The sequence below is a fragment of the Leuresthes tenuis genome, unplaced genomic scaffold (genome assembly GCF_036924035.1).
Source record: "Leuresthes tenuis unplaced genomic scaffold, fLeuTen1.0.hap1 SCAF_6, whole genome shotgun sequence".
NCBI classification, from domain to species: Eukaryota; Metazoa; Chordata; class Actinopteri; order Atheriniformes; family Atherinopsidae; genus Leuresthes; species Leuresthes tenuis.
This window is the reverse complement of record NW_027325360.1, coordinates 34,040,861-34,054,324: the sequence shown is the minus strand read 5'-3', so window position 1 is coordinate 34,054,324 and position 13,464 is coordinate 34,040,861. Positions and strand designations below refer to the sequence as shown.

The following is a 13,464-nucleotide window of genomic DNA, read 5'->3' as shown; positions in this document are numbered from 1 at the left end:
ACTGGTGAACTGCAAGTCTGTCAGCATCATTTTAAAAGGCAAAGATCGACCGATCAGTCTGTAGGACAAACGGAAATGACAATAAAAGTCATCACATGTGATCCCACATGTGTACCCTTACACATCACTGTGGAAGGGAAGAGCTGCCATTCACTGGTTTACTTAATCATTCAAATCACAAAGTTTAAGGGAAGCTGACTGTCAAAAAGACAGTATGCGTACAGCTCATTGAAAGTGACACTTATGTGTCAACTAAATAAATTAAGTAATAATTTAAATATTTATATTTTACATAATTACTGATAACATTTTGGTAATGAACGGACAGCTTAACCCACAGAAATGACAAAGCGCTTTTCTTTTTTATTACTCTGTGAGATTCTGAATAGGGCCGGGACTTTAACGCTTTAATTAAGATTAATTAATTACGCAAATATTAACACGTTAAAAAAATATGGCTTTTTCTCACTTATTTTTGCACCGTGGAACGTTTCTCACTGGATGAGTTTCAGGTATATCGATTATACTGGAGCACCAACTAACGTTCATGACTTCAGATAACAACAAACCACAGTGAACAATAGTTAAACCTGAACGAAGAAGCTGCTGAGACCGCTTTCGTTGGCCCCATGGACGGGAGATTTGGTTTTAAAAAACAGAGGGATGGGGTGGTCGGTAGGGTAGTAGTGGGCTGTGCAGGCGTCCCGTGTATAGAGGCTACAGTCCTCGCTGCAGTCGGCCCCCGTTCGAATCCCGCATCGGACGGCCTTTTACTGCGTGTCGTTCCCCCTCTCTCTGCTTTCTCTTTTTTATCTGTCCTGGCCATTAAAAGACATAAATAAATAAATGAACAAAACTGGACGGATGGATGGAAGCGTGGATAAGAGCATGGTTGGTTGAGTACCATTGGAAAAAAAAAAAAAAACAATGTTGTTGCTTAAGCTGATGTATTCAGTTATTATTCAATGGTATACTAAAATCCATGTGAAAAAATTGCTTCTCACAGTTTCCAGGTCAAATATTTATATGCGATTAAAATGCGATTCATTTCGATTCATTAATTACAAAGCCTCTAATTAATTAGATTGATTTTTTTTTTTTTTTAATTGAGTCCCGGCCCTAGTTTTGAAATTTTACATTTTTAGTTTCACACTAACCTCAGTCATGAAAGAGTTAGAAGTATAAGTAAGTAAGCTTCCAGTTTTGTCAGGGATTATAAGAAAGACATGAATGAATTGGAAAATAAGATCTGATATTTCATTATGTTTAAGGCATGGGTCCCCAACATGCCATGCAGATTGCAGAGCGCCTGTACATACAGGGCTACATCAGCTACCCACGCACTGAGACAACCCACTACCCAGAAAACTTTGACCTGAAGGGAACACTGAAGCAGCAGATCAACAATCCAATATTTGGAGTGGAGGTGAGGGTCTCATGCAGGGTCAGTCACATTACAACTCCATTGCCCAAAAAATTTGGGAAGTTGTGTAAAATGTAAATAAAAAGAATGTTATGAGATGCATTAATGAATATTTAATTCTCAAATCAACAAAGAAAACAAAGTGTTTAAATTTGATGAAAAGTATTAGCTCATCTTAAATTCGATGGCAGCCGTATCAGAAGTCTCAGAAAAGATGGGGGGCTACAAATGCCTGGAAAAGTATATGGTACTAAAAATAGATCGCTAGAAGAATATGTTGCAACTAATAACGATAACTGGCAACAGGTCAGTAAAATGAGTGGACCTACAAAGACAATTTAAAGAGTCTCTCACAAGTAAAGCTGGGAATAGATTCAACAAAATAGACACTGCCCAAAATCAGTATTTAATGCCTGTCATCCTTGGGACCTCAAGTGGCAATGGCAGTAATGGACACAGTGTCTTTGAAACTAAAATGTAGAGGCACCATCCAGTTTGTTACCAGTGCTCAGTTTCAAAGTCTGCATCCCTGATGGTATACGTGTTGTTATTATTATTATTATTATTATTATTATTATTATTATTATTATTGTCTGTGAAACTGGCAAGTTGCCATCTGGAAACTTACAAATTCTGAAATGTATAAGGGTTTAGAGCAACACATACTCCCCTAGATGACATTTGCTTCAGGGAAGGCTTCCATATTCCAGCAAGACAATGCTAAATTGCATCTATTAGACCAGCATGGCTTTGTAGTCAAAGAGTCTGGGTGCGGGATTGGCCTGCCTGCAGTCCAGAAACTGTCACCAAGTGAAAAGCTTTGGCACATTATGAATCACAAAATTTGACAAACAAGACTGAAGATGAGCTAATATTTTTCACAAAATAGTAAGATGTCTCACTTACAACATTTGATATGTTTTCTATGTTCTATTGTAAATATAATAATGGGTTTATGTGATTTGGTAAACACTGAATTCTGTTTTTATTTCAATTTTACACTGCATCACAAAATGTGGTTTGTTTGTCAGGTAGTCAACAATCCAGGCAAATGGGGAGGGATTCACATCTATTTTGTGGAGCTTCTTACATAACAGAATGAGCTTCCCTGTATTTAAAAGCAATGGAGAAATCAAAGACCGCGATCCAGTTTGACTATAAAGACGCCAAAGGGCCCAATTCAGTCCCTAGCTCCTTGAGTCAGCATTGCATCAGTGTGTGAGCAACTGAAAAATGTGCTCCATTTGTTGTATAAAAAGTGTAAAAAGGGTTGCATGAAAATGTGTAAATGAAAAATGTAAATTTCCAAATGCAGACATTCAGAAAACAATATACATCCCAGCCAGAGCTTGTTGACCCTGCTGCCATCTGGCAAGTAATAAAGTAACCACTGAGACGACAGAATTAATCTTCTAAAGTCCATGTTATGTTTGGATCATCTATTAATTTAGAACTATTACCTTTTTATAAAAGTTATATTTTAAGAGTAAAGTTAAGGGACTAAAGCTGTAAATTCAACATACAGTACAATCTTGATAATGATGAACTGATTCCCTAAATGTTACAGCTCAGACAGCACAGTTACATACAGAGTTGCGATTAGCTGTAACTGTAGGTTGACTAAATTTGGACATATAATTTAATCCCCGGCATAGTCCTAGAACTGGAGTGGAATTAAGTTATCGTAACCACCTAAGTCTGGAAATGATTTAAACAACCACGATTTGAAACATAGCCTTAAGGAGCTGATTTTCAATCACAACTGTTGATACATATCTGTCTGACAAAAGACACAGTAAATAAGATTTGTGAATATGTGCAGCGTTCGTGGGAATTTGGCTGTATTTACATACACTTATGCTTTACTGTTTTTCACAGAAAGATAATATTATAAGTACAGTACAGGGCACCTAAGCCCATTTTAGTCTAGTTGAGTAGACACATGAGTTGTAAAATTACAACTGCATTATCTGGGTGTGCTTGAATAAGGCAACTGGACTTCTGTTTGGATCATGAAATCTTGGATCATCAACATTATCTGGGTGTGTTCGTCCGGTTTGGAAAAATTTGATATTGTACAATTTTGGTCATATTAATGTCTTTACTTGCATTTTTAAAAGTTAGGTTTTTTTGGACTGGCAACAATAATTCCGCACTCCCATGTCAGAGTTTAATTATCCAGCCTCCTGAGCTTTAACTCCACCAAATTTCAAGCACAAATTATGCTGTATTCGTTATACCTGAGAAGTAGGAATATGAAACTCTTTTGCTTTTGCTCCTGCTACTTTCTACTTTTCTATTTGTAGCAAAGTCTCACCAGTAGTCATATAGCTCACTTAAGAAAGAAATTAGCTACTCATACCAATGAAATTGCTAGTCAAATATTTTTCTATCAGTTTGTTGTGTGGTAGAGCTCAGTTTGCTGCATTTGCTAGTGTGAGCTCTCAGGGTATTTACTGTATGCGCCATCATACAGTAAAAATATGACTCAAGGTATATCAAAAGAGACAAACCCTGTGGAACAAAGGAATGGAGTGAAGCTGATTTGATCACTCTGCCCTAAAACTGGCTGCTCTGAAAGGAGGTGTACATTTATGGTGGAAGTTCAAATTCTGTCAGCTTATGAAGAAAGGGTATAATATGTGTCTTTAAGCCTATTAAATGATTAATGCATACATAAACATATTGTTCAATATTTTTTTAGAATATAATTCTTGGAATGTGGTTGCAATTACATGTAGGTTTCTAACACATTATTTGTTCTTTTTTTTTATTTATTTATTTATTTTTTTTATATAAACATCAGGTGAAAGCTCTGCTTTCAACTGGGATAAACAGACCTAGAAAAGGAACTGATGCTGGAGACCATCCACCTATTACACCCATGCACACTGCCTCTGAGGGAGAACTGGGTGAGTCATGCAAGCAACAACAAGAAGCAAATACCATCTCAGAGACATCTCAGCGAATTACTTAAGGCAATACCTTATTTTTTCTAAATGGGATTTTGTTTAAGTGTTTATCTATAGTTTGTCTATATAGCGCCAAATCACATCAAATGTCTCAAGGCACTGCAATGATACAGTCCAATTCAAGCCAATTAGGAGTCCAATTCATTGTAATCATAAATCAGTCAAATCCAATTAATTAAATTCAAAATTAGTCCAATTCATATATACAGAGCCGGTTTAAAAACAATATCCTAGCTAAGGAAACCAACAAATTGCCCCGAAACATGTCTTCAGTCCAATCTCCCGTCCCGTATAAAGCAGCTTAACTATGGGATGTTTCAGGGTCACCTGAGCCATCCCTAACTATAGGCTTTATCAGAAAGTTTTAAGTTTTAAGCCTGATCTTAAAAGTGGAAAGGGTGTCTGCTTCCTGAAGCCAAACTGGCAGCTGGTTCCACAGAGAGGGGCCTGATAACTGAAGGCTCTGCCTCCTATTCTACTTTTAGAAACTCTGGGAACCACAAGTAAACCTGCAGTTTGGGAGCGAAGTGCTCTGTTAGGAAAATATCTTACAGTGAGATCTTTAAGATATGATGGAGCTCGGTCATTAAGAATCTTAAATTCTATTCTGAATTTAACAGGGAGCCAATGAAGAGAAGCTAAACCTGGAGTATAAATATGTGTCATTTTTATTTTTGTAGTTCTTATCATGTGCTCTAAAACACAGAGTTGTCTGACTGCCCCCCCTCATGATCAAACAGCAACATACCTTTTGATACCAGGTTCTTCCTCTTGTGCTGTTTCACAGGAAGTGATGGCTGGCGCCTGTACGAATACATCACACGGCATTTCATTGCCACTCTCAGTCAGGACTGCAAGTACCTCGAAACCACAATAAACTTCAATATCGGCACAGAGGTCTTCTTTTGTAGTGGAAAAACACCCATATCACCAGGTAAAGCCTCATATCTAGAATTGTCATTTTGCAAAGTTCTCATCTCCAAACTGTAAGAAATTGACAAGAAAAACACACTTTAGTGACACTTGTGGTGGTTGCTTGTGAACCTACATAGTTCCCCTATTAGATCACAAAACTTGTCTTTGTGGCCAGATTTTTGGTGTGGCAACATGACTTTATCACAGTTTCTTCTGGGATCGGTTAAATTTAAAGAAACTTTGGAGACAATTTAAACTCATGGTAATATTGTGAATGTGGCATGTAGTGCAAAAAGCACTCTGAGTGACCTCGATATGAATACTGACAACAACAACAACTTCTGGTCTTTTATTTGTGCTCTTTAAGGCTGGTTTATGATCCTGCTGATTCTCATTTCAGAGCATCAAGATTGTAATTCCTGAGACATTTAGATTTTACTAAATTCTGGAAAAGTTTAAAAGTTGTTGCCTAATTTTAGAAAAACTATTTAAAACGGACATATTATTGATTAAGAAATTAAGATTGGGAAGGCGTGTTTTTAAATTTCAAAGTATTTTATGCATACATAGTTGACTGTGACAATTGTTTACAATTGCAATTTTGTACTTCAGCTGTTTGAACACAGATGAAAAGTTTAGACTTGTTTCTTGAGGTCTAGTGAGCATTATTTGCTTGAAAATATTATTTTTTCTTGTTGAACTTCAGCATTTTCTTCTTTTTGTTGAACCACTTGGTGCTTTGGAACCCTTGCAATAAAAGATGAAGTCAGAATTAAAAAGCAAGCCTAATAGTCAAAGTAGTCGTGGTGATATTTAAAGTTGGTTGATTGATTCATAACATTTGTACAACTCGTGCGGATAACTACCACAGCTGACTCCCTTCGATATGGGGGAGCTCTACTCCAAGCAAAAATGGCCAAAAACCACACTGTTCCTCCTGAATCTGAGGTTAGAAAATCCTTTACTCTTCATAACTGGCACCGACAACCGGCAGACCACAGCTCCTGGAAGCACCATCCACAATGGAGGTCCTGAACATGATCCATTTAGATTCCATGTCCCCAGCCTTCACTGATATATGAGAAAATTCTCTTGGAGGTGTGATTTGACAGCTCTGCCCCCAACTAATCTGAGTGTCCAAGACATACAGGTCTCAAGATGCAACTACAAAATCGATCATGGTACATTTATGAACCACCTTTTGCTTGAACAGGGTGTTCATAATGGACAATCGGTGACTAGCACAGAAGTCCAAAAACAAAACACCACTTTGGTTCAGACAACAAGGACGTTCCTCCCAGTCCCCCAGAAGAGCAATGGAGGTAGTCCCTCTAGGACACCACTCATTCAGTGCGGTTACATGCGTGCCATCGGATCGGATTAATTACAATAAGACTGAGTTATTCAGTTTATGTAGACACCTTAATCTGACAAAAAAAACAGATCAGATCAGGTTTCTCGCGATTGAATTAAGACCCCGATATAACTCAATCCAAATGCCCACTGAACGTTCCTGCAGACGACCGTGGATCGGATCGAGCGTTCTGCGCATGCTCGAGATTTTTTCCCGCGATCGTCACCCGGAAGTGGAAGGAGACGATATTACTGTTGCTGTCGTCAGAAAGAAAGAAACAACGCGATGGAGAATGCGCCGTTGTGCATCGTCTGTTCCATAACCAGCTCATCACAGATGTAGAGGGACGCAGCTTCATCTCGCTCTGCGTTCGCCATCTTTCTGAATGCCTGAGTTTGTTGTTGGTGGTGGTGAAGACGTCAACAGGAAGTGGCTCTATTAGCGATAGCTGAAATGGGTACAGCGCCACCTATCGTACCGGGGTATGACATGCTTTGTGATTCCATTCATTCACCGCCATATATCCAAGGATAATTACCCTCAGATAAGGAGCAGAACCCAACTGTAGCTATAATCCAGTTAATCTCATCATGTGGACCCACTGATAGACTCCTGGAAGGTTGGATAATCTGAGCTGCTGTGTGGTGTATATGCACACACAACCATCAGAACCTTCCCTACTGCAACTTGCATCCACAGCAAGGCGACCCTCTTGGTAACTGGGGAGAACTCCAACACTGAGGTGCTCAGCCAGGGGCTTGTAAGAACAGCAATACTGAAGCACAGAGCATGCCTCAAATCATTTTTAAATGTAGAGAATTCCATTTTATGATTTAATCCACGCACAAAATGTCAGACGGGCGAAAACTTGAACTGTTCAAAATGTTCACATACAACCAGAATATTCATCAGTGGGCTCATTGCCTTCATTTCCCTTCATTTGAAGATGGACCAGATGTCCAGACTTTTCTGTGCTTTAAGGCTTTGCTTTTTTCATTTCCCATGTGTAGATATGAGGTACTTATAAACAGAAGTAAACCCATTTTCTTGCATGATGTTAATGCCTGTTGTCCACTTTTTATTTTGCAGGTTGCAAGGAGCTTGGTTGAAACAAACAGGCTTCGGTTTAAGATAATATTAATCTGTCATACTCTCAATCCTGGGGCGGTAGCAATCATGTTTAGTGTTTTACTACTGAAGGGGTGTGTGGATGGAACAGTGACCTAAATGCATTCCGTCTATATAGGTGGAAGTGATTCAAGATTCAAGATTTTTAATAGTCATTATGTTTCTGGAACATAACAAAATTGCAGTGGTGCTTTCAGTGAGAATAATGAAAAGGCATGAAAAAGAATGAAATATGTATACATATAGATGCAAAAATATATGTACAGATTACACAAATTGTTTATATTGCGCTTGTAGTTATTGCATTGGAATGGTTAAGAATGTGAGAATTATTGCACTGATGATAGAGCAGCGTCAACATTTACAGAAACAATATAAAGTACAGTTGGTCCATTAGTGCAAAAATTCTTTAGGGGTCTTTGAGGTGCAGCAAGCATGTGTGAAAGAGTCTGCAGGGGGTCCAGGTGTCTGTCTGTGTGTGTGTGTGAGTCTGCAGGGAGATGGGGAATGTGTGTGCAGAGGGTGATGGCCTAGCTCTCCCATCACATCTTTGCTGGACTGAGCCTTTTCTATTTTGTGAAATGATTAATTTTTCTCACATTTTGAAATACAACTCATTGTTTCAGTGTGTTTCTAATGTTTCTAATCAGAATATGTTGGTTTGTTTTAGTTTTAGTTATTTTTGGGGCCATTAAAACCTTTTGAACCCCAAGTGAGGAGAATAAATAAAGTGATTCTCTTAGAAGAGACAACATTGAGGGGTATCCTTACTTGAGAAATATATTAGTATTCAAAGAATGTCAGAGTATCTATGTGATCGTCAAAAGGATTTTAGCTTTAATGTTCAAGGGATTGAAGACTCATTTTGAATGTCAGATGGCCTAAACATCATGCAATTGCATGATTGTATGATGGTGCATGAACATGATGGGGGTGCTGTAGCTCAGAAGGAAAAGCAGTCATCAGCTAATTGGAAAGATGGTAGTTTGATTCCTGGCTTCCTAGGACCACATGTCAAAGTGTCCTTGGCCAAGACACTGAACCACATGCTTCAGATGCTTTCATTGGTGTGTGTGATAGAGAAGAAAGCACTATGTAGCCTTTAACATTGCAATAGACTAAGATGTGTGTGTGTGTGAATGTGGCATGTAGTGCAAAAAGCACTTTGAGTGACCTCGATATGAATACTGACAGCAACAACAACATTTACATAAACTTGCATTTGAGCCTATTATGCACGTTTGGTGTGAGTTGTTCTGGCAGGTGCATTCCAGTACTTTAACAAATAGTACTACCACCCTTTTAGCTCCTATAGGTAGCCATGCTGAAAAAGTCAGCTTATACAGTGTATAGAATACAGTTTGCACACTTTACAGTACCTGTTCATTCACTCCTTCTGTTGAAAATAAACTTGTACAGTTTGGCATTCACTGAAGAAATACACAAAGCTGCAGATGGTGCAACCTAATTCTTTCTAAGCTTGTATTCTTTCACAGGTTACACAACAGTGATGTCATGGCAGGGCATCCCTTTGCAAGAGGCCATGCCAGCTTGTGAACGTGGAGACACTTTTATAGTCGAAGAGGTCAAGCTGATTGAAAGGCAGACAAGCCCACCTGACTACTTGACAGAGGCTGAACTCATCACGCTCATGGAGAAACATGGCATTGGTACCAGCACTTCCCACTGTGGATAACTGCTATTCATAAAGTCTTACAAACAAGAGAAAAAGCCACCTAAGCACAGTGTTGGCCTCAAAATAGCATTACAAATTTAATATGGGATCAACATCAGTACAGAAATTTGGATTAAACCAGCAGATTTTCTGTAGTGAGAAATGCAAAGGAGATATGTAAAATATACACAGTTAAAATGGCAATGAGGGATTTTAGTGGTTATTTATTTACTTGTTTATATATTTATTTAGTTATGTTACTTGTAAGACAAATACAGAATTTTATGTCCGCATGTTAACTCCCCTTTTTAATGTTGACTCACTTTCCTTTACTCTTATCTGTTTAGTCCTCTATGTTATGTTCACCAGAGATTTTTTTTAAATTACAGCTTGTATTGTATTGTAGCAAGAAGAATGCAGTGGGTTTGCTAGTGTTATGAAAAGTAGCTGCTAGAAACAATGTCAGTAATAGTGAAAGTCAAGGCTAGAAAACTACAACAATGAGATAAAGACGGAAAAAACTTTCTTTAGATGTAGAGAGATGTTGAAAATGGGTTTATCACAGGCTTCTTTCACTTCATACAAATATAATAATTTTGATTCAGTTCTGTTTTATTTATATAGCACTAAATGTCAACAAACAAATGTCATGTCAAGCCTATTCAGGTCCAAGACAAGCCAATTATAATCAAATCAAATCAAATCAAATTAATTCATATCCAGATTAGTCCATTTCATAAAATGCCATTAAAAGGAAAGAAAACCCTATCTAAGGATGCCAACAGATTGCATCCTTATTGCAACTTCTCTTCAGTTCAATCTCCTGTCCTGAGCATGCATGAGGCAATGGTAGAAAGAAAAGCTCATTTTTAACAGGAAGAAACCTCCAGAAGAAACCTTAAACTGTGGTACATAGCCTATCAACGAACATTGATTAATCAAATCCAATATGGCAGTGCTAATTAACCTCCTTGAACAGTCTGGTTGGAATAGGGTCCAAAATGCACGTTGATTGTTTTAGAAGCTATTGTTGTTGTTAACTCCACAGGAAGGACAAAGTCTAAGTACAAATCAAGTTCTAAAGTCACCTCTACGGGTGCTATACTTGATGATACATTAGTGAGAATAGTAGAAGGGATTCTGCTCATTTTGTCTCTTATAGAAAAAAGAAGCTCATGAAATGATCACTACTGAAAGTTTAAGGAATCCGTGGCTCAACAGAGCTCTGACTACAGTGCTGAAAAGAAACCTGGGATTATTCTTATTCTCTTCTATCAATGGTGAATAATAAGCAGTTCTAGCTTTACAAATGGCTTTCTTATATGTTGTCAAACTGTCTTTCCAGACTAAGTGAGAGTCTTCTAAATGACTGGGGTGCCATTTTCATTCCAGCTTTTTTAATTCTTCTTCAAAGCACAAAGCTTTGAATTAAACCAAGGAGCCAGCCTCCTTTGACTGGATGCGTACAACATTGGGCAAAACTGTCCTTAAAATTAAATTAATATTTAACTTAACAAAAACATAAAACCATTAAATGTAGTTTGGTTAACATTAGATCTCTGCCAGTCTCTTTTAGTAATTTACTTGATTGGTGATCATCAAAATTTAATTTGTTTAATGTATTTTGTCTTGCAAATACCTGGCTGCAGCAGGAGGATCATATTGGCATCAATGCATCAAAACCCACTGTTGTGGAGGAATGACCAGAGTAGTCTGAGCAGCCTCTTAGGGAAATTTATTATCAGGCATACATGTTACACAGCAGCATACAAGGAATTCCCAAAGACAGTGGACTGTGGTATTCCCCTAAACTTTCTGATAATGTTCTGTGCATACATGGCCCAGTCTCTATCTGATGCCACCTTGTCTTAGATTTCCACTAACATCTTCTGTTGTTGACCTTACCAGAGAATACCCTGACCCCAAACAATATGTCGTGGGAGCAGTGGTAAGGCACACCACTACCAATTTGAATTTTCACAATCCTAGAACCACAGGTGAAGGAGTGTCTTCAAATCAGAGTTACCAATCAGTTCTAGACCTTTTGAATCCCAGACTCAGTTAGTGCTGATCACAGATAGTTATTGTAGTGGGTGACATTCACATAGATTTTGACAGCCTACAAAGGTAGGGCCGAGGCCTATTGTATCTGATTTATTTATATTTAGGCCTGAGCACAGAAGGCAGTGTCAATGACTATTGTGTCTTCAGTTTTTTTGGGGGGGTTTCTTGGCTAATGAATTGCCTTTTTCAGGGCCTGAACATGTCTTAAAAGTGATGAAAATTTGCACAAACTTCAAGTGAAAATGTTATTATTTTATGGTTCCCAGAAATGGGCATGGCAAAATGGCTCAACAGTGCCCAGTAAACTTCAGCCCCTCCAGCTAATTTCACCGACATGCATAAAAACTGGGAGAGCTGCCAGGACGAACAAAACAGCATCCTAGATTCGAAGTCAAAACTCAACAGGAAGTCAGCCATTTTGACTCTAACATGCGATTTAGGCCAATTTTTGCGTTTTAATGCATCATTAATGCGTCATTTTAATGCAACTACAACAGATTTCAGTCAGAGGCCTGAAAATTGGTCCATAAGATATGTTATTAAAAGTTATCAAACCACCTTCTACTAAATTTTATTCGAGGCTGGAGCTCAAAAACTCTTTGGAAATTTTGGATGCCCCAAGGGTATACGTAAAATATTTTTGGGGGTCTCATTCATTTTTGGAGGAAAATGACTCCACTGGACATGTCACTGTGGGGGGTGGGGGGGGGCATCTCTGCACCCCAGCACCCCAGTTATTAGAGCTGTTGGCTGTGAGTTCCTGTCCATGTTCACTGCTAAGAGAGTTAATCTGTGTTATCTGTCAATGCTGTGTGACATCATCAGCCAAGTTATTGTCAGCCTACAAAATCAACAACCCAATTCATTGCTGGTGATCTCTGAAGACATTTATCCCACCTCTCTCTGCTACACTTCAAATTTCTGAAAGTTTGTCAGCTGGCATAGCATTTCTTCACTAACAATTTATACTGCAGTAAAATAATTTCCCTTTGTGGATTGATAGATTATTATTGAATTGAATTAAATTAAAGTTGAGTGAATTGTGCTGACATTACAGTGAACAATTAATAGTATTTATTCACAACCCTGTCTTATCTTTATAGTAGATGTCCATCAGACACTGCTGTAACCAAATGTTGAAAAATCAATTCCATTATCATTTTCCTCAGTACGACATGCCAATTCAATAGAGGGCAGCTCTCTAAACTTTGCACCTAAACAACCTTATTATCTTGTTGATAAAGCTACAGTTTCAATGCATATGGCATTGGTCAATGTTGCTCCTCTGACAAAGGCTGTAATTGGTCAGTGGAGACTGGTTCCTTGGTTTAATTCAGAGCTTCATGGTTTGAAGTAGACTTCAACAAAGTTGGAAAGCGTAACTAATTTAGAAGAATCTCACTCAGACTGTCAAGCTCCCTGAGCTAACAACTACTATAGCTTCATCTAAAACATCAACTTGCATTTTAGACTCAGTCCAACAAGATTGTCTAATTGTCAAGATTTTCCTTAAATCAACACTTTCATATTGGATTCTGATAAATCTGTCCTTGGCTTTGTCCCACAAATTTTTAAGGTTGCTGTAATTAAACCTTTGCTTAAAAAAATACTTATTCCAGGATTTTTAGGTAATGATAGACCTATATCCAATCTTCGCTTTTATGTCTGTAGCTCAATTTTGTGGTCATGTACATAAACAATATTTTTTAAGAGTTTCAGTCAGGATATAGAATGCACGGAAGCATCACCAATGAAAGTTACCAACAAACCAACAATGGATTTGTGTCTGGGCTTGTCCATTTTAATTTCACTGCTGCTCAACCACAATACTATTACAGAGGCTTGAATATATCATTGGGATCAAAAGAACCGCTTTAGGGTATATTCCAGTTTGTTCTTGTAAATGAAGAATCTTTCTTACACACCAGCGCAA

The 13,464-nt window shown here is 38.1% G+C and overlaps 1 protein-coding gene across 1 annotated transcript in view; it reads left to right on the top strand.

Moving 5' to 3' along the window:
* The window catches only part of top3b (DNA topoisomerase III beta), a 72,551-nt gene that overhangs the window by 47,951 nt on the left and 11,136 nt on the right, over nucleotides 1-13,464 (top strand). The window contains exons 9-12 of the mRNA XM_072388586.1: nucleotides 1,272-1,426; nucleotides 4,230-4,335; nucleotides 5,183-5,329; nucleotides 9,289-9,462. Coding sequence (XP_072244687.1) covers nucleotides 1,272-1,426; nucleotides 4,230-4,335; nucleotides 5,183-5,329; nucleotides 9,289-9,462 — 582 coding nt within the window. The remainder of the gene's footprint in view (nucleotides 1-1,271; nucleotides 1,427-4,229; nucleotides 4,336-5,182; nucleotides 5,330-9,288; nucleotides 9,463-13,464) is intronic.